Here is a 22,558-nt window from a genome sequence, read left to right as displayed (position 1 = left end):
CTCGTGTATACAAGTCGTATATAATTAAGATTGAAAAGGTAGTCAAATAATTGATTCTTCTTTAAGCTCATATCCCATCGGGGAAAAATAAGTTAAAGTGGAATCATCAATTCTAAACCTGTAGAACCTTTATTATATATTACCCTTATGTATACATTCCTCAGTGATAGATCAACCGCATGAATCTTTGGATTGAACTTGACGTACTATACGAGTGGTACTTCGCGGATTTCTTCGGAAAAAGAAAAGAACTATGAGGTACTCTACGTAGGAGTACTTCGGTGTTCTGATATGATGGCTTCGCTGGAAAGGTGATTTCGAAGAAAGAGGGGTACGCATGAAGCTGGTATGGTGTGGATCAAATTGAATCTAGTTGTATGATAACGTCGAAATCATACGGAAACTTAAAGACATTAGATTTGAACATAAGGCGCTTACAGACAAAACACAACCGTGAAACCATGAACAGAGTTACAGTACTTTAGATTTACTACAAGACTATTGTTGCGAATATGGTATACTACAAAAGACAAGTATACACAACACGAGCATCCCTATACAGACAAGATCTCGCAAAAGGTAAGACTCTAGTTGCACTAGTTTCGGCTAGTTTATAAGTTTGTTACAACGAAACGCCTAAATTACATTAACTTGGGTTCTGGAGCAGGTTCTCCTGCAGCTGTGATCCTGAGAATCTTCCCATCTGCGCCAGAGTTCCTTGTTATAGGGCAATCCTTCTGGAAGTGCCATATCTCACCGCATTGGTGGCATGACTGGTTAGTACTGGCATTGTTGGTGGGTGTGCGGTGTTTAGCTAGTGTTATGTGGACACGAGTACCTTCCTCATCACTCCACCTTGTAAATTGCTTTTTTAAAGCGTTCTGCAGGCATTGCCACTTGTGGCTGTGGCATGGCAAGTCTTTGGGTTCTCTTGCGCTCCTTTAGGGCTTTACGATATCGTCTCTTCCTTTCAGTCTTACGGCTTAACAAGTCCATGACTGTTGCCATTTGTTGGTTTCCTGGTTTGGCATTACCATCGGAACTCTCGACTCCTTTGTCAGTCTTGCTTGTGTTGACTGAGTTGATGTGCGTAAGGAAAGTTGTCACAGCAGCTGCTACTGCAGCTTTTAATGTAGCGGTGTCGATATGGACGATAGGGGTTTCGTTGTTCAACTGATTGTTTCCAAACGATGACATGATTCTATAACACGAAAGATAAGGGTTTTCTGAGCGATTCTGGTTGACCCTAGATGTACTTTGATTGTCTAATTATATTCTCGAAAGTTTGACCTACATCCCTATGATGTAGTCCTAGTACTGTATGGAGGTGTGTTCATGAAGGGTTGACCTACATCCCTATGATGCAGTCCTAGTAATGAAATGGAAGGGAGTTTGTAGAATGGTCTCAAGACGTTTGTCGTTCAAGCCGAGATATTGTTGGTTGGTGAATAACATGATCCAACCATTAAAAGAGTCTTGGAAATGTCTCCAGAGCTAAATTACTATAGTCCAATTACTTGACTAAAGCATGAATTCAGATAGACTCCAATGAAACTATGATAAAAGTACTTGAATGAAGAATGACACAAAAGTTAGCCGACTGTCGAAATCTTTTATATTCATGACGTAAAAGTTCGGGAAAATGACCTTGTAAAGGTCTTACATCATATCCATAGAAGATAGTTCTTGACCGCATAAAGACCTAACCAAAAGTACTTACAGTACAGGGTAATTTCATAGAAAATGCCACATCGGGCATAGACAGAAAAACGATTCCTTTAAATAAGGAAAATAATGTAAAGCGTCTACTACTAGCGATGATCATCCCTCTGGTTAACTCTCAGCTCACCCAGTTGACATTCCATATCAAGCAGGTATCTTTCATATACCCTCTGACTTACTCGGAGCTCAATGACTTCGGCTCGGGTTTCAGCTAGTGCTTGCAGCAGGGTTTCGTGGTTTCGCTCAGATCTATCGCGAGCATGTTCAAGGCTGTTGGTGCGAAGGATATGCATCCCTCCATTGGTATCGACTTCTGCGATCACGACGTAGAGCTGTCCTGCCCTGAATTTGGTTTCGGGCAACTCAACGGATCAGGATTGTTAGAACTCTATCTGTTGTGCTCCCCTCATTTACGTTGTAGAAGCTTCGGTCTCCATTAAACAACATAGGTTGATCTTGATCTTCGCTCCATGCTTCCAAACATTCAACCCATGGAGGCGTTGGGCCATGAAAAGTCGGACGAGGGTTAGGAATTGGAACGGGAGCTACCTAGGGTAGGTTCTCAACCTCGGTTTCGGAGTTAGCATCATCCGAAAGGTCTTCATCATGGTGATCATTCAAAGGAATCAGATGATCATTCTCTGGTTCTTCTCCAAACCATCCAGCAATGACTTCGTTTGAAAGGTACTGGTTGCCATGGGGATGGAGTCCAGCCATGTTATCTATGCGAGAATTAGGGTAAGAACATAATTATTAGAGGAAACTATCTAGATAATTATTTAGAAAATCTTCATTAGTTACATCGCTATTTGTGAAGTGCATACCAGTTATATGTAATCAAAACACGATTGGCCTTCGAGTAAGTGATATTAACTCCAAATTCACACAGAATAAGGGTAAAGTAAATTTTTTCACGGATTCTAAGTCTATAACATCCTAATTACATATAGCCTTAGTGTATCCACTTAGCAACTATCAACATAGTAATGAAGATCCCGTTTTAGTTCTCAAGTATTAAGTACGTATATTAACACCAAATACTCCTATAGTATTTTATGTTTAATGTTATGTTCTACTGTTCTCATTGTGGTAGGGTTGGTAAGATTTTAGACTTGTTACAACCAAACAACTACACTTAGGCACATGCTATTCAACCCTCGGATAATATATGTGATCAGGCTATATCTTCCTAGTTTTGACTATATGTCTCTAAGTCCACCTGTGTTGCCCAACAATCGTAATTCTTTTGTACTGTCCTAGTGACACTGATTCTAGCATGAATGCAGGCACGTATACTTAATTAAATATTTTACTATTTAAAGTATAAACTCTTGGTCAGAGTATTTTTAATCCCTAATATATTTATAGTTACTATATCTTTTATGGGGTGAGATACTTAATTCACTATAAACAATGCTTTGATACCAATCTGTCACACCCCAAAACCATTGAACGGTGGAAACGTTCTGGGGCGGAGGATGTCATGTACAATATCACAACAATGAAAAGTAGTAAACAAGTAACAACATCATCCATTGCATTAATAATATAATTTTTATACAAGTGTGTTCTATCAAACTATAATAGACACTAAAGTATAAACAAAATGAAAGATGAGTCTTGAATGAGCTCCATCTTCTCTAAACCTTGCATCGGTATTGTCTATGGTTGACCTGAGGATAGAAGTTATTTTGAAAGAGAGCATCAGCTTTAAAGCTGGTGAGATCATAAGTATTTTAGTGTCTTAATTTATATGTAAGAAATTATTTGTATATGAACTGTAAGTATTGAAAATGTATATGAACTGTAAGTATGAAAATGTTTTGAATGATCCTAGGGAACCCTATGTTTCCTACTAATCGTATCCTTCTACCAAGGCATCTAGTGGTTGTGTGTGTGTCTCTTATAAGAGTGTGTATTTTCCCAAACCCGACTATCATTAACCAAAAATATAGTTTCTACATTAGCGTGCATCGTGTGAATGTTCACGACGTGAATGTAATCGGAAAATGAAATGGTACTATGGTGGAGTGTCGAACTACAACCGTACTAATTACCTTAAGTCTAGGGTAATCTTGTAAGTACTGCAGTATTTGTAATAAGTGACTGCCTATGTACTCCTATTGTGTTATTTGAGGGATAAGGCATAATGTGATGGCTAGATCCCAGGTTAAACGCTCCCCTGTCAAAGGGATTTTGAGACCTTTACATGCCCATGCATATATGCATGTCGTGAACATACACTTTACTATGATTATGTATACCCGATATAACTATCACAATGCGTTGCGATTCATCGGTATAGTTAGATCCTGAACTTGTTCTATGCTATAGCACCTAATGATGTCTATCCTTTCAAAGTATATGTAACCGCACTCATGTAAACGAATATATGTAAACGTACTCATGTAAGCGTAATCATGTAAAACATATCTATGTAATAGTATAGTAATGTACTGTAATGTTCTGCGTGAGCTAGCTGTAACGTGTGCTCTCTCTCTATCTAGCATGTATAGTAATGTACTGTGTGTACTAGCTATAATGTATGTTCTCTCTATCTAGCAAGTATTGACTCATGAATGAAGTGAGTCATTGTATGATATCGTGTTCTAATAATAGTTCTAGTATCTTCCTAAACTACCCCTATGGTAGCTTACTAGTAATATAACGTGTACGTATGAACATGGGCGTATACCCTTGCTACCCAAGGGTATTGAATGAACTGGAAGAACCTTTATGACTATATATGTACACATGATATATAGCTAATATTTAAACAACCTTCGGACGGGTACGTGATATCCCACTAGACCATATCTCAAGCGCGAAAAGGAAATAGGGTGGATAGCCTTCCTAAGTCTTTTAAACACTTCTGATATAACTATACATATATAGGCATGCAATTGATAATACAAAAGCATAAAATGAGTTTGGTAAAACCTTTGAACATAATTATTATCTAAGAAACGATCAACTTGATGTCAATCTATAAAATGGTTTGAAAGCGTGGGTTTGATAAAACAGTTGAAGTATAAAAGAACATTTGTTTGAAACACAATTATAAATGAGTTTGAAATGAAGCATACAAAGTAAAGTGTACAACTTAATAAGGAGTTTTAATCATATAAAATGTTTACGACATTTGAAGGAAACTGTTTGGTAAAATGGCTAATGAGTAGCCAATCATTTAAATGCTGCTTACTAATCACATTTGATTGATATAGTAACTTGCATAATTCTACTTGTATCCCCCCCCCCCCCATAAAACATTTAAAAATAGTTAAAACATTGATTAAGGGGTATGGACTCACCTGTTGTGGGTGATACGGATGAAATGAAGAGGTAGGACTGCTAGGTGTCAAGTGAAGACTTTAGACACACACAATGGTCCTAATTACATATGAAGACATATGTATATAAAAAATTAGTGATTATAACACTAATTAAACATGTATAAACATCCTAATGCGAGGTAAACACTTTGGTCAAGTGCTAGGAGGCTAATGGGTTGCAACAAAGGAGTGCAAGACCTCTAATGGAAGTTTATGGTCAAAAGACCATATATGTTGGAGTTTACGGCCTAGGGGAGTAAACACTTGGACGTAAACTCTCGATAAGGTCCCTAAATGAAGCCTAACATTAATACCACTCAAGTGGTGAATTGCTTCAAGACTTAAATAAGTTTTTGGGCTTCCTTTTAACTCCTTTGAGGAGTTTACAGCCCTGGGACCATATCCCTTGGAGATTACGGCCGTAATCTCCTTTGGGAGGAGGTTTATGGTGTTTTCAAGTCCCTAAATTAACTAGGAACTAAACTAGGATCTTGTACTAGGCATTAGAAGAGTTTATGGCACCATTTTATGGAGTTCACGGCCCTGAGACTTCTTAGGCCATAAACACCTTACTCTTGGTGTTGTTAGTGTGTTTGCTAGTCCTAAACGCATTTAGGTAGATGTCCAATTTAGTCTCTTGGCTTAAGGAAGGCTTTTGAGGCATTTTGACACTTAAAAATGGAGTTCACGGCCCAAGAACTTCCTTAGATGTGAACTCACATCTAGCCATTGTTTCTAATTGTTTTGGTGGTCTAAACATGTAATGGTAGTCCCTATGTTGAGTTCCATGGCTTTGAGGGACATTGGGCACACTTTTGGCCCTTAAAATGGAGTTTACTCTCCAAGTGTTCTTGGGCGGTAAACTCCCAAATCTTGGGGTTTTAATTCGATTTTGATGTTATAAACTACAATCTAACTAGATATACATGTAAAGAAAATCAACATGTGTTTGTTCCTTTTGCATTCGATACATTTGGTTTTCTCGCACCAGAGGCGGTGGAGCTCCTTCATAGAGTCCAATGGGTCATGCATTCTAATGTCATATCTCCTAGATCCACAAATGTTGTTTTCAAAAGAATTGGTTTTCCCATCCAGAAAGGGCTAGCGACGCAGCTTGTTGCCCGTTTGCGTTCAATCGATATGTAATGAACTGACAATTAGTTTAATTTGAAAAAAAATAAAATAACAAAACCCGCCAAAGAGGAGCTATATAATATAACTAGATAGAAGTACTCACGATTTGGGATAAAAACCCAAAGATCCGTGAGAGAGAATTCGGCTTTTCTATAGTTGGAAATGCAATTAATGAATGAATATGGTTCAGATTTCTATATATAGTCCTGAGATTTTTGGCAGAAAATATTTTATTCCCGAAATGAACTCTATTATCATAGAGTATTGGAATAACAGTGTTGCCCAAAACCCTAGTGCAACCACTCTCCTGTTATCTCCTTAAGTGTTAAACCTTAAATACTCAAACTTATACCTAAAGTCTGGAATTTCTCTATAACTGTTCTAACTTCTATTGGCTTGGTATGGTTTGTTCAGAATGGAAATTTCGGGTTGTCACATTATTTAACGATAATTGGGTAGCAATTTGTTTCTTAAAATGATCGTTTCCGATAAAGCCGAGATGTTTTCCTAAAAATCAGGTTTTACGCGGGCATAGTTTTGTCTCGAAAAACTATTTTCTTGGGATCTTCGGGCTCCTTGGGGCTTGCTTATGATGCTATGATGATATAATAGGCTTGGGGGTAATTTTTGCAAAATAGAAGAAAGTGTAGGAGTGAGAGGATGAAAGTTCTAACCTAATATCGGATGCCATCAATAACTATTTATAGGGACTGAAAACTCGAGTTATGTTGGATGTAACTTTAGAGTACGCCGGGCGTACTCCTTCTTCAACCAGTACGTTGGGCGTACATAGAGTATGTTGGGTGTACAAAGGGATCATATCGGACGTGTCAAGGCTATGACACGTGTCTCTCATGCAAAGAAGTAGGGCTACGTGGCCAATATCGGACAGTGAACACGAGTACGCTTGGCGTACTACTGCACGGTGGGCGTACTGCGAATTTTCAAACTTCGAAAATTCGTAACTTTCGCATACAAGCTCTGTTTTTGACGTTATTTATATCCACACATAAGTGAGACCATGCGCTAAAACTTTCATTTAGACTCCGTCGGCAAATTTTGACTTTATTTTTAAAGTTATATTTTTAACAGGCCTGGATAGGAAAAGTCAATTAAAAATTCATTACTATTTCATCCGAAGTCCATTTTCGTCTGTCTTTTTATCGTTAAACTACTAACGACAAGATCTTCGATTCTCATTTCGGTTGTTTTGGGTAATAATCACTCAATCTAAAATTCGAGTTTCGGGCTGCATACTGTTATGCCAAATCTTAGAAAATTCATAACTTCGTCATACGAACTTAGATTTGGACATTCTTTTGATGCACACTCCCGGTTTAATGAACACTACGACTTTCATTTAGATTGCTATGGCTAAAAATCACTTTATCGTAAATTCACTTTTTACGTTATACAATGTCGTGTCGGTTCTGTCGCGAAACTTCGATAAGTCATAACTTTTTCGTTATAACTCGGATTTCGGTATTCTTTATATCTCTCGAATCCCGGTTTCAACCACTATATCTTTTTTCATAGATGTTGGGTTTATCTAACATTTATTTTCGACGCTTATTATAATAATTAAGTATAAAACACATAATACTCAAATAATGCAGCTTATTATTTCAAAACAAATTACAAAGTTTGACCTAGACTATTACATCATCATTAATGCCTAGCCTAGAAACACGGGCGTTACATGAAGTCCATCGCTGTCGGGGTTTATCCAACTTGTACTATGTCCATAGTTGCCGATGTTATGTATTAGTCATAGTTTCCTAATACATCCTTTAGGTGCATTTGCCGAGAGATTTTTAGAGTACATCTGTTGAACACATAGCACAAAAACTCCTACACGTTTTGTCGCAGCTGCCAATGTTCATCTATAGGGCACTAAGTCCGTAGCGGCCAATGTCCATCTATATCATCTTTCATCTCTCATCATTTATCGACCCATCTTTGCCAAATATTTTTATAGGTATAAAAATAGATATACGCTTTAAATCAAATAAAACATGTATATTTGGTTCATCCATCATACATATCAAGAACACATATAATACACACACATAGCACGTAATTTATATTAAATACTTCATATCTATCTATAAGACGAAGGTAACTATGCACTCACTTGTTAAAGTGACGACTCGAAATTCGGGCAATGCTTTGCTTCCAACAATTTTCTTTTCCTTCGACGAAACCTAGTATTATCACTAGGATATTTTAGTCTAATATTTATTGAGACTAATTATTAGTATAGATTTATCATTAACTCAAAGTCTACTTTCATGATCTATCAAGTAAGGATAATTCAAGCAGGACAGTTATGAGGCAGGACCATTTCAGCATATAGCTTTTCTGAAATCCAACAACTAAGGCAACATGACCATTCTAGACACCTCTCTCATATGTAGATCAGTCAGTATAATTACTTTGAGTAACTGTTAAATCTTGTTTATAGTTTCATAATAACGATAATGAACTTAAACATAAGTTATACTTAAAGTAGGATAAGCATAACTCACTTATAAAGGGATTTTGCGGGGAATCGGGATCTGCGCGGGTAGAACTTCTGAGCAGAAATCTCTTCTTTTCGGAGCCTTCTGGCACTCTGGGAGTTGCTACTAACTCCTAAGAAGGACTAGAGAAAAGCCTTGAGGCTTTGGGGAGGTTTGGGAGAGAAGAGTTAGAAATGTGTGAAGAAATCGGGTGATTTGCACCTTTATTTATAGGCTAGGAACTGACCAACACAACGTGTTCTGAGCCACTACAGGTCATGTTGAGGTGCCAACTGTCACTATCTGGTTGCAAGGCGTGGCAAAGAAGTAGGGGATCATATCGCACCACGTGTCACTCGTTAGTCACTCCAAAAACTAATTATCTTCTAAAACCCGTAACTATCACATACGAGCTCCGTTTTTAGCCCTCTTTACATCCACACGTAAGTAGCGACATGATCTACAACTTTTTCTTAGACTCTGTCGGCTAATTTTGATTTTATTTTTGAAGTTATATTTTAACAAACTTAGACAGTTAAAGTCTGTTAAAAATTCACAACTTTCACATCCGACGTCCGTTTTCGATTGTCGTTATATCGTTGAGCTCCTATTAATGAGATCTTCAATTCTCATTTAGGTTGTGTCAGCTAAAAATCGATCGATCTTAAATTTGATTTCCGAGCTATGTACTGCTACGCTAAACCTTAGTAAAATCATTACTTTTTCAAACGAAGTCGGATTTGGACTTTCTTTTTATGTAGAGGTGCACTAGGGTTTACAGTAAAAATCATTACTTTTTCCAACGACTTTTGTTTAGATCTCTAAGAGTAAAATGTACTTTATGAAAAACTCAGTTTTTACGATTTGCGGCGCTGTGCTGGTTTTGTCGCAAAACTTCGGTGTTCATAATTTCTTTGTTATTAGTCGGGTTTTAACTTTTTTTTTATATGTACGGAATCCTTGTGAAATATACTATAATTTGGTTAGAATTATGTATTCTAAATAATCTTCTATCAAAAAGTCATTTTTAGCTCTTATTTATTTAATCATGACATCTATATTTCATCGCAAAGCCATGTTCTTACACTTGCATTTATTTAATCATTAAGGTAAAAGAAAACACGCTTGCATTAATTTAATGTGAAAGCCATGTTCTTACACTCGTAGCATTTTGTTGCTAGAGGCATGGTATCTTGAAGCATCAAGACTCAATGGGAAAGGACTTAGATTAAAATGATTAAAAGGCTTCCATGTATCTCTTCTTTAGCTAGTTGAAAACCAAGAAATTTTGGGCTTCCTAATTCTATATTCTCTCTAGTTTTGTCTCTTAAACTATTAAGATCAAAGTAGGAAGATGTTGAAACTTTACTTGAACTCTCCTTTGGAACACACGCTTTTTTTTCATCTTAAATGCTTTAGACTATTACTTTTATAAATAGAAGACTACATCTTGTCAACTTGAAGAATTATTAATGGATATCTCTATAAAGTTCTACTTTGTAGTTTGTTGCCATCTTCATCAACTTCCTAATCACCAAAAGGAAAGTCTCCAAAGGTTGTAAACTTCTTATTTAATTCGGTTAAGTTCTAATCCTTCTAAGATTTTCAAAATAATCCTTAGTGGGTTATAATGGTTTTAGTTTATTAAAAAAAATTCTTCTATTATTAATTACATCAAATTTTGTGACTATAATTGGACTGTTTTTGAATAAAAAAACCCCACAATCCATTTTTTTTTAAGGAAAACTAACTCCAAAATCCATATATATATATATATATATATATATATATATATATATATATATATATATATATATATATATATATATATATATATATATATATATATAAACAATGAACTTAAGATCAATAGATTCTTTAACCATAAAGTGAATCAGATAATAAGAAAAAGGATCAAAGATGTGCCAAATGCTTAATATTATCAAAGCTTTAGAAGAATTCAGTGAGAACTTTTCTATAAAAATATAGTAGGGCAATACAATCGATTAACAGTAGAAAGATACATGCATGCACTATAAATAGTCTAATCCTAGCAACATAATGTCAGATGGAGAGGACCAATCCATTAATAAAGACTTCGTACGTAAATCATAAATCTGACACTACACAATAAATAACCCAGCAATCTCCCCCTTTGTGTAAAACAAGAAAGGAAAATCTTCATTGGTCCACATTCGGAACTTTATACAGTTTTGATAGTTCGGTCCATTATGTACTCTCGGTTTGGGCCTATCCAATCGTGTTTATCTTTCTTGGGTTTAGTATATAAGATGCATGCATGCATCTTTGTCATTAACGCTTTTCTTTATTATCATATTGATTGTACTGTAAACCCTAGTGCACCTCTACAGAGGAAGTTCTTAATCGAGCTCTTCTGAGGTGTGACTATATTTTAATCATTCCACATATGAATTTATTGATTGCGTGTTCTTGTGTTTGTCATTCTTATTTATTTACCTGTTAAAGATCTAATCGATCTAAATAGTTTTTAACTCATCAATTGGTATCAGATCAGGAGACTGTATAATCTGTATGCATCTCTTCTGTTGAAGAAGGTTTTAGGGTTTCCCGCTATTATCGTTTTTTTGCTAGAACCATCATTCTTCAATGAAGCAGTTCGTAGACTTTAATGATACCCTAACTTTGTCTACTAGTCTGATCTTTAACAAGTTTCAAAACAAAATCATCATGTATCTTGATGATTCACAACGAAGCCCAATCAATATCTCCAACAGCATCGGATCAACCACAAAGGATTCCTATCTTATATACTCAAGATTCTAAAGTTTGGACGCTTCACTTTGAAGACTATGTGATTGGTTTAGAAGATAATGAATACTTAATCTGGGAAGCAATCACTATAGGTCCATTTGTTCACTCTGGCATGAACAGAACAATCAAGATGCAAAAAGAGTACAACCAACTCATGGTTGATGTAAAGGATGTTCCTCAATACGAAAAGGAAAAGCTTGTAAGCAACATCAAAGCAGTAAGAATGATCTAATTCGATCTACATTCTGACACGTTTCGGTTGGTTAGTTTTTCTATGACAGTAAAAGAGATATGGGACAGACTGAAGGAGTTGTATTCCATCGATGCGGATCTTGATCATTCTATCCAAACTTTACTTTCTTTAAGAGTTTGGTGATTTCAAACAAAAACCAAAAGACAAGCTCAATCAAGCCTTTGATCGTTTTAATCATATTCTCAGCAAAATGATAAAGCATGCCATAGAAAGGTAAGTAAGTGAGTAAAATGTCACATTCATGAATGGCCTAAGAACCGAATGGATGGTCGTGGTGTCTACAGTAAAAGCTCATGAACAATTCAAAACCTACTCGTTGGCAAAGTTAGTGGGGATTATTAAATCACATGAAAGTGCAGTGACCAAAGAAACAAATGTGGTTTTAAGCATGGGATCTTTAGCTATCATCTCAAAAGGAAAGAACATCGCTGAAGAAGAAGAAGATTTAGATTTATCAGAATTTGATCTAACCAGTGAAGAACATGCTTTGATGGTCTCTAATCCAAAGAAGTTCGTGCAAAGAATCGAAAAACTCTCCTCAGCATGAAGAACCGAAGAAGGATAGTAAGCTTGTTGGTGACTCTGGATATGATTGTCACTTCTGCAAAGGCAAAAATCACTTTGCCAAAGATTGTGTCTTGAGAAAGATGTCAGAAAAAAAATGAGGATGAAGATGATGAAGCCTACTATTTGTGAAAGCTAGAAGAAATAAAGAAGAAGAAAGTTGCTACTAACAACACTATGAAAGCTTTAATTGTGGAGGAAAATCTCATGGAGGATGAGTTCAGTGTTGTGAAAGTCTGGTCTACAGACTCTGAGGACGAAGAGGTTCGTAAACCCACACATCGTAGGGCCTTCGTGGCGAAATAGCTGAAACTGAAGGCACATGGAAATGCTTAATGGTGACTGACGGAGTTTCACAGATGAGAGACTACACTACTGATGCAGGTTGTGATTAAGCGAGGGAGTGAGAAGACAATTGTTTCGCTACCAAACCTATTGGCGAGCAGATCAATGAATGCGACAAGTTGATCAAAAGGTACAATCAATACTCGAATCATTAAAAATCCCTGTCACAAATTATGAAAAAGAACTGAATGAATTAAAATTTAAATTTTCTAGTTGAAGTTGTAGCTTAACCAAAAATCCCATCACAAACTCTAACCTAACTGATCAACACAGCAGGGTGTCTTCGAAGAGTGAGGAGAGACGGATCTGGATAGAGCAAAAGGAGAATGAGTTAGTTAGAATTAAGGATGAGACAATTTATTTGCAAAAGGATAATTTGAAGCTTTTGAAATAGTGATATGTTTTTTTTTGTTTAATTGGTAAACGTTTATATTTCAATATTACCCAACCGCATCTGGATTGTGTGACAACCCGAAGTTGTTCCATTGTAGTAACCCTTTTTCCGTCTATAAAATTCGTCTTTTTCGAATCATTTCCGTTTACATTTTTAAAATTAAGTCATTTATTTTGAGACTTCTATTATGACTTAGTTAGTATCCAAACCCATTAGAAACTCAAGAACACACCCCAATATGATAATTAGATAAATTTTAGTTTCGACATTATCGGGTTACGACAACTTAATCGGGTGCGACCAAAAGCCTCAGTTAACGTCAGTATCGGGTAGAATTCCACTGTATCCCAAACCCGAACCATACATAAAGTTGATTAAGTCTCATTTGAAGCTTTTTCACTCTCTCTCAAACCTCTCTCCTCAAATCCACAGTCTAAGTCCAAAATCATCAAATTAAGGCTTCAAATCATCAAGGTAACTATGCTAGCTCCTAGTATAACATCTTTAGCCTTCATTTTCATGTTCAAATCATGGATTAGGACCAGAAACAAGTGTTTACGGCCCTGGAACAATCTTTGGCCATGAACACATATAAAATGGGTTTTGGAGCCCAAAAACCCTTCCAAACCACATTAGGAGCTTAAATATGACTTAAGGGCTTACCAAACTGGACTTAGAACACCTTGAGCTCATCATTTAAAGAGTAAACATGATTTTACTACCCAAGAACATGCTTGGGATGTAAACACCCACTCATGGGTAGTAAACTCCTTCTAAGGTGTTAAATTGCCATTGAAATACACCAATAGCCTTGGATTAAAGTCTAGAACCAACCACAAACGAGTCAGAGGCCTTAAACTTAATTAAAACCACTCCCATAGGAGATTACGGCCGTAAACCCCCCCAAGGATGGGTTCCTGGGCCGTAAACTCCTATAACTTAGTCAAATGGTGCCTTAAATTCATTCTATGGCTTGTAGATTTAGCTATTAACACTTGTAAATGACCTAGGACCACCAAAACATCAAAGGAAAGTGTGTGGGGTGGTTTATGGCCATAAACTCCTAGTTTACTATCGTAAACTCTTAGTTTACTGCCGTAAACTCCATTAAATGGTCCATATGTGAGTTTAATCCATTCATATGCCCCAAATTTGATCCTAGCTAATTTCACCAAGTGATATTTGACCATTTAGCACCATAAAACCCCTCATCCATGAGTTCACGGCCGTGAACTCATGTGGAGTTGGTCTTAGGGCCAAAAACTCCATAAGGAGTTTACTGTTAAAGAGTAAACACATTATCCAAACCATATACGTCTGTAGATGTCACCCGGGTCACTCCAAACACTCGATTTGAAGTGTTTTCGCGTCTTTGAGTGTATAATCATATCTAATTAGTGATTTAAAGTCTAATTAGATACATTAGTATATCATTTCATATTACATAGGAACCTTACGCATTATCAAGCCCTAAACCGACACATAGCATCCAATCCGACAAAGCTTCTCGACCGGTGAGTTCATACCCCTAACCTTGTTCAATGTTTTTCAAATGTTTTTAGGGGGGAATATAAGCAAAAGTACAAGGAATCTTGTACTCAAACTTATTATTTCAGTTTAAATGTTTATATTATGTATGTTTTTAATATCGAAAACTGTGTTAACCAATAATTCGAATTACAGAGTTAGCTTTCAGACTAATCATATGTTTCTTGATAAAGTGTTACAATCTATGTTATATTTCTTAATTTATGAATAATTCATACTAATCATCAATTAGAACTAATACGAATATGAAAATACAACTAGGAACAGAACGAATACGAAAGTACAGCTAGGAACAGAACAAATACCAAAGTAATAATGCGAATATGAATACGAATACGAACACGAATAGGAATAGGAATATGAGTAGTAATAGGAATACGAATACGAATGTGAATGCGAATGCGAATGCGAATGCGAATACGAATATGAACACGAATAGGAATAGGAATAGGAGTAGGAATAGGAATATGAATACAAATGCGAATGCGAATACGAATGCGAATGCGAATACGAACACGAATACGAGTAGGAACACAAATATAAATATGAATACGAATACAAATACAAATATAAAATATTAATGTAAATATGATTAAGAATAGGAATACGAATACGAAGGCACGCATCTAGGTACATTCAAGTGTAACATAACTAGCATATCAGAATACCTAACTAATATAACAAATATGATAGATAAATGTACATTACATTGGGATTCAATAACTAAACTTACTTTTAGGAAAATAAGGGTTTTTCCTAGGATAACAACTGTGCATAACCAGAATCGTGTAACAAAACAGTTAACTAAACTTTACATATAAGAAAATATGGGATTTTCTTGGATAACAAAGTTTTTCGGAAAACCAAAGGAAACTTGTACGTTTTCAGAAAGCAAACCTCTTATGAACTCACCAGCTTTATGCTGATTTTCAAACTGCTTGTACTCTCAGGTTCATATTAGACAGGTACCCACGATCTTTTGGAGAAGACGGAGCGTATAGAAGACTCATCTTAACTTTTGTTCATATGATATATGTTTAACCTCTGTAACACTTTGCTTTCAAACAAATGTAATTATTGATATGCAATGTAATGTTTTGTGTTTACTATGATTACTATGTACATTGGTTGTGATACTTAACATGAAGTCACCCCGCCCCGGAACGTTTCTGCCTTCGGTTTCGGGGTGTGACAGATTGGTATCAAAGCCCTTATGTATAGTGAACTAGTATACCAAACCTTACATGGTATAAGACTATAAACACTAAGGGGCCTAAGTGCTCTGAACTAAAAGTATACCTCAAATATAAGTATTTTCAAAAGTATACAAAGTATACCTAACCATCTAAATCCGTAACTACAAGTAGAACATAACATAAGTAAATGGGTGTTGTATGTTGCGGTTAAACCTGGGCAGTTATGTAGTCGTGTCTGGGATCAATATAGCCTGGCCAACTATATTCATTTGAGACGGCCAACATGTGCTTGGGAGTGACTGTGGTGTGTGGCATGCCTAAAACTTACCCAATACCCAAACAATGAGCCGTCATTGCAGCGAGACATGAAAGACTTTGGGAGTATTTCTTGAGTCAAATCCATTATAGAAATCCTTATCCCAGCGTTCCTCCTCAATCATTCCCTTAGCGATAGTTTATCTGCTTTGATAACTCTTTCCTACTTTATCGCTTAGTAGAATTGTATATCTATCATAATGAGATATCCCTTGTATCATATCTCTTGATTCAATTCAGAGGACTTACCATTCTCTCTTTCCTGATCTTTATAGATCAAGATTCCTCCAAGAAAGAGACCCTACTCAAAGAACAAAAATAATCCTCCTCCGCCACCACCTCCTCCTCAATTTGATCCTGTCGTGTTCCAGGCAGCTGCTGTTGCCGCAGTGACAACCACCTTATCTCACATAAACCCCGGTGGTTCAGGGGGTGGTACCCAAACCCAAAACCAGGAAGGTAGCCAAGGACACCGGAAGGAGTGTTCCTATAAGGAGTTTATGAATGCGAAACCCACAGTCTTCGATGGCACAGGAGGTGTCATTGCCCTAACTAGGTGGTTAGAGAAAATCGAATCTATCTTCGAGATCTGTGCTTGTTCAGAATCCGACAAGGTGAAATTCGCCGCTTGCACGCTCACCGATAAAGCTCTTACTTGGTGGAACGGCCGAGTCAAATACCTAACTCTACCTGTAGCCAATGCTATGGGTTGGGAAGTCATGATGGAACTTTTGCGCGTGGAGTATTGCCCTCGGGGTGAAATTCAGAAGCTGGAGCATGAACTCTGCAACCTGAAGATGAAAGGTTCCAATATCGCCACTTACACTTCAAGGTTTGACGACTTGGCGCTTCTTTATCTAGGGATGGTTACCTCGGAAAGTAAGAAGATTGAGAGGTTTATCTGGGGGTTGACCCAGCCAACCAAAGGGAACGTTTTAGCTGTGAAGCCGGATACATACGACAGCGCCAAATGCTTAGCGCAAATCATGATCGACCATAGTGAGAACATCGAGGAAGTAGCCACCACTCTTGAGCCGACAGAAAGAAGTGGTGAGAAAAGAAAATATTGGGAGACAAAGGAGAAAAGTCAGGCTTCATAGGAGTTCTCGAAGAAACAACAGATAGTGGCAGTCCACGCTGCCACTACCCCTACTACTGTTTCTATCATCGGTTCCTCAGCCCAAGCACCTATCACCGGATATGTCGGTATTCTCCCGTGGTGTAACCAATGTACTTACGACCAGCGCATCCCCGGTCCCTATCGTGTGAAATTTTGCAAAATTTGTGGCCAAGAGGGTCACCTTGCGCGAAGTTGCAGAACATCAACCAATCAAGTCTCCAGAGCAGGTATCAGTCAGGCTTGCTACGGTTGCGGCGAAGTCGGGCATTATAAGATAAACTGCCCCAAGATAACAACAGCTGGCAACACTGGAAGAGTCCTAGCTATAGGACGAGGTGAGACGGCCGTCGATCCCACCGTTGCCTTAGGTATATTCCTCTGTGACACCCCTCTGCTTGCAATCTTTTTCAATTCTAGTACTGAGAGATAAACTGTTAGCTGTTCATTCGAACATCTTCATAAACATAGTCCTCAACTAATAACCGAAGCGTTTAACATCGAGATAGTTAACGGTGAGAAAGAAGGCACGTTACATTCTGAAACGCGTATCCCAAGGTACATAGAACTTTTCAAAATCCTCATTACGATTGATTCCATAGCTTATAAACTCCGACTACCCTCAGGAATTAGCAGCATCCATCCGGTATTCCAAGTCTCTGTCCTTAATAAGTGCCTACACGATGAAACCCTAGTAATCCCTTTGATGAGACCAAAATCAACGAAAGTCTGAGCCTCATGATAGAACCAATCGAAATCATATATCGAGAGATTAACGTACGAAAGAAAGTCATATCCCAACAGTGAAGATTCGCCGGAAAGCCACACTAGAACTCGAATTCACTTGAGAGCGCAAAAATCCAACAAAGTAGAAGTATCCGTATTTCTTTCCGAATCCATAAATTGTATCTAAAGTTTGAATTTCGGGACGAAATTCCCTCTAACGGGGGGATAATGTGACAACCCGAAGTTGTTCCATCACCGTAACCCTTTTTCCGTCTATAAAATTTGTCTTTTTCGAATCATTTCTGTTTACATTTTTAAAATTAAGTCATTTATTTCGAGACTTCTATTATGACTTAATTAGTATCCAAACCCATTAGAAACTCAAGAAAACACCCCAATATGATAATTAGATAAATTCTAGTTTCGACCATATCCGGTTACGACAACTTAATCGGGTGCAACCAAAAGCCTCGGTTAACGTCAGTATCGGGTAGAATTCTACCGTGTCCCAAACCCGAACCATATATAAAGTTGATTAAGCCCCATTTGAAGCTTTTTCACTCTCTCTCTAACCTCTCTCCTCAAATCCATACTCTATGTCCAAAATCATCAAATTAAGGCTCCAAATCATCAAGGTAACTATCCTAGCTCGTAGTATAACATCTTAACCTTCATTTTCATGTTCAAATCATGGATTAGGACCATAAACATGTGTTTACGGCCCTGGAACACTCTTGGGCCATGAACACTTATAAAATGGGTTTTGGAGCCCAAAAACCCTTCCAAACCACATCAGGAGCTTAAATATGACTTAAAGGCTTAGCAAACTGGACTTAGAACACCTTGAGCTCATCATTTAAGGAGTAAACATGAGTTTACTGCCGAAGAACATGCTTGGGCCGTAAACACCCATTCATGGCTAGTAAACTCCTTCTAAGGTGTTAAATTGCCATTGAAAGACACCAATAGCCTTGGATTAAAGTCTAGAACCAACCACAAACGACTCAGAGGCCTTAAACTTAATTAAAACCACTTCCATAGGAGCTTACTGCCGTAAACCCCCCCCCCCCCCCTAAGGACGGGTTCCTAGGCCGTAAACTCCTATAACTTAGTCAAATGGTGCCTTAAATTCATTCTATGGCTTGTAGATTTAGCTATAAACACTTCTAAATGACCTAGGACCACCAAAACATTAAAGGAAAGTGTGTGGGGGAGTTTATGGCCGTAAACTCCTAGTTTACTGCCGTAAACTCCATTAAATGGTCCATATGTGAGTCTAATCCGTTCCTATGCCCTAGATTTGATCCTAGTTAATTTCCCCAAGTGACATTTGACCATTTAGGGCCGAAAACTCCATAAGGAGATTACTCTTGAAGAGTAAACACATTATCCAAACTATATATGTCCGTAGATGTCACCCGGGTCACTCCAAACACTCGATTTGAAGTGTTTTCGCGTCTTGGATTGTATAATCATATCTAATTAGTGATTTAAAGTCTAATTAGATACATTTGGATACCATTTCATATTACATAGGAACCTTATGCGTTATCAAGCCCCGAACCGACACTTAGCATCCAATCCAACATGCTTCTCGACCAGTGAATTCATACCTTTACCCTTTTTCAATGTTTTTCAAATGTTTTCAGGGGAGAGGGGGGGGGGGGGGGGGGGGGGAATACAAGAAAAAGTACAAGGAAATCTTGTACTCAAACTTATTATTTCAGTTTAAATGTGTATATTCTGTATGTTTCTAATATCGAAAACAGTGTTAACCAATAATTCGAATTACAGTGTTAGCTTTCAGACTAATCATAGATTTCTTGATAAAGTGTTACAATCTATGTTATATTTCATAATTTACGAATAATTCATACTAATCATCAATTAGAACTAATACGAATACGAAAATACAACTAGGAACAGAACGAATACGAAAGTACAGCTAGGAACAGAACAAATACCAAAGTAATAATGCGAATACGAACACGAATAGGAATAGGAATAGGAGTAGGAATAGGAACACGAACATGAATTGTACTTTAAACCGGATTGTGTTTACTTTTTTTTTCTAGCATTTCTGTTAACATATTTCATTTTAGTTTTACTCGTTTTCAAAACCCTCCCCATATCTTTACTTTTTATGCAATTGAATAAAATCATGACTATTTAAGTAGTTTGGTTTATTTATTGATTAAAATTGAGTCATGGCGCCCCTGTATATTAAATAATGCTCCAACTTCCATAACATTGATCATATCCTCCCTTGTATATATACTAATATAGATGCGCCATTTTCCATCCTGGTCTGCATAGTTTGGTATTATTTCTAAGCCCTATCAACTGCATTCGTTCTCTACAATCTTCGGGTAAGCTTATGTCGGTTTCATTTTTCTTTTATTGCAAGTTATAAAGTGTTTTCTACTAATTCTTTTATGCTCCTATATCTTCCAACGTAATTTTGTTCAACAAATTTTTTTGCTGAGATCTGAATATTTTTATTTGTTTCTGCCTAGATTGCGAGCAGGTGATCAGCATGAATTTTGTGGTGAGATGAAAAAGTTTTAAAGTTCAATAAAAAATAGTTGATGATTATGAGTTCACAATTGGGTTTCCATGAACCAACAATCTCATTTTCAGTACCTTTATTTTTATTTAATTTTCGTCGTTATATACTTCAATACTTGTCGCGATGTGATCGAGTTACCTAACAGTAGAATATTTTATTTTGGTTTTATTTATAAGTTATATGATTTTACGTATAATTTATTACTGACAAGATCTGATCCACATTAAAATATGAACTTTTTGATGTTATTGATGCATGGTATCCCTGAAAACTATCAGCGACTCCCTGCATTTTTTTTTCAAAGATGGAACAAAGAGATTGGAACGAGTTGCCCATTCACTGTCTCGTTGAGATTTTTGGGAGAGTCGGAATTGAATCACTCGTAGAGACTATCCCTTTAGTCTGCAAGTATTGGTATGATGCTACATTCTATCCTCAATGTTGGGAACAACTCATCTTTACTAAATCCCGCTGTTTACAAAGTTCCAAACCTCCGAAGCCGATATTGGAAATAGACGAGGATTCATGGTCAGATTTTTGTCTCATGAAACCACTTGACTATACCAAGTATGCCGATGATTCAGTAGACAAGTTCCTTCAATTTGCAATCAAGCGTAGCCATGGACTTGTAACCACGATTGTGTTTCACCCTGAATCGCTTTTGAAAGCTGGCCAAATTGCATGGATGGCTCAAAGGTAAGTTGATTCAATCGTAAAATCATTAGACATGACAAAATGGGTGTGCGTTGTAATTGTTTAATGGCTTCGGGTCAAGATTATTGAACATATATATGGGTCAAAAACAACATATATATATGGGTCAAAAACAACACTGGTGGAATATATCTGTTAACAGTATTCCACAATAGTTAAATGCACACTTCTACGATTTAGTGTCCTATAACTTAACCCCTGTATTTTTCATCCTTTTTTAATATGTAGATGTCCCTCTTTAAAGCAATTGGTTTTACCAAGCTATTTGAGCTATGTGATTAACTTTGAAGTTTCAAACTCTATCTGCAACTGGAAAGAATTAGAGGCTTTACAAATTGCATCCTTGATCGGATTGAAGAAAACCATTGCCAACATTAGTAAACACTGTCACAACTTCAATCATTTAAGCATTTATGTTCCATGGCTCGATGCAGATGTGGCTTTAGCCATAGCGTCCCAACTACCACACATTAAGACTCTAGATTTAAGGTATTCGGCCATTGAAAGGGACGATCTAATCGTGATCCTAAAAGGGTGCCAGGAACTTCAGCAACTCGATGTTAGCAAGTTTAAAGGTGTGGCTGGCGATCAAGAGATACAGGAACTTGCAAGTCGTATTCATGTATTTAAACATGAGGGATCCCTTGCCTTATTTTCATCAACAATACAGTTGTAATTGTAGTTTAGTTTGTATTGTGTGCATGGCTTCAATACTGGAGCATGTAGAATAAAGAATCATGTATCATTTAGTAATGACAAAGAAATTTGTAATTGGCATATGAAGTGAAAGCATTAATTAATCCGACGAGTTGTTTGTAAGAGTATCCACAATAATAACAATGATAGTTCAATGAGATGGTTGAAAGAGGTGGCAAATCTAGTTGTCATTCAATTGATGAAGCTCTATAATAGTAAGATGTCATCTTGGCACTCAATGGATTTGGAGCTTAATGATCATTAAACTCTTCAATTATAAAAACGAAAGTTTTCTAATCTTGAATAGATACTATAAATTAGCTTTTGTAAATTTTTATTGAACTCTCTAGAGTTTAATGCATTGTGAGAAAAAAATTAATGGAGTTTTATGGAATTTAAAAAAAATAATATGTCAATCTATCGAACTCTGTAAAATTCAATACATTGTGGGTGCTATAAAAGATAAACTTTTGATATGCATAAAAATGAATTATAGGATGGTTAATTTGGGTACTTTGTTATATCCAAGGAAAAGTGCATTTTGATTGTTCGCGTTAATAAATATGCAAACTACATTATTACTGTAACAGCCTAACTTTCATAAAATTTTTAACTTTCATTTTCATAACATCAACCAAA

The 22,558-nt window shown here is 36.7% G+C and overlaps 1 protein-coding gene across 2 annotated transcripts; it reads left to right on the top strand.

The window, feature by feature from the left end:
• The first annotated feature begins 20,129 nt into the window (after nucleotides 1-20,129).
• LOC144999656 (F-box/LRR-repeat protein At3g48880-like) lies at nucleotides 20,130-22,077 on the top strand. 2 transcript variants are annotated; one of them, XM_078958781.1, is made up of 4 exons: nucleotides 20,130-20,309; nucleotides 20,457-20,488; nucleotides 20,788-21,205; nucleotides 21,452-22,077. In XM_078958781.1, exons 3-4 carry the CDS (start codon nucleotides 20,814-20,816, stop codon nucleotides 21,897-21,899), a joined length of 840 nt encoding a protein of 279 aa, XP_078814907.1. In that variant the 5' UTR covers nucleotides 20,130-20,309; nucleotides 20,457-20,488; nucleotides 20,788-20,813; the 3' UTR covers nucleotides 21,900-22,077. The 2 variants fall into 2 exon arrangements, with proteins under 2 accessions (XP_078814907.1, XP_078814908.1); XM_078958782.1 differs by lacking the exon at nucleotides 20,457-20,488.
• The last annotated feature ends 481 nt before the right edge of the window (nucleotides 22,078-22,558 follow it).

This window comes from Lactuca saligna, chromosome 6 (genome assembly GCF_052625555.1).
Source record: "Lactuca saligna cultivar CGN05327 chromosome 6, ASM5262555v1, whole genome shotgun sequence".
Taxonomy (NCBI): domain Eukaryota; kingdom Viridiplantae; phylum Streptophyta; class Magnoliopsida; order Asterales; family Asteraceae; genus Lactuca; species Lactuca saligna.
Note: the sequence above shows the minus strand (reverse complement) of the source record. Positions and strands in the feature narration are given on the sequence as shown.

Excerpts from the sequence above, each read along its gene's own strand:
- LOC144999656 (XM_078958782.1), top strand. The coding sequence starts at position 20,814 with ATGGAACAAAGAGATTGGAACGAGTTGCCCATTCACTGTCTCGTTGAG. Across the intron at positions 21,206-21,451 it reads ATTGCATGGATGGCTCAAAG|ATGTCCCTCTTTAAAGCAAT; the intron begins GTAAGTTGATTC and ends TTTAATATGTAG.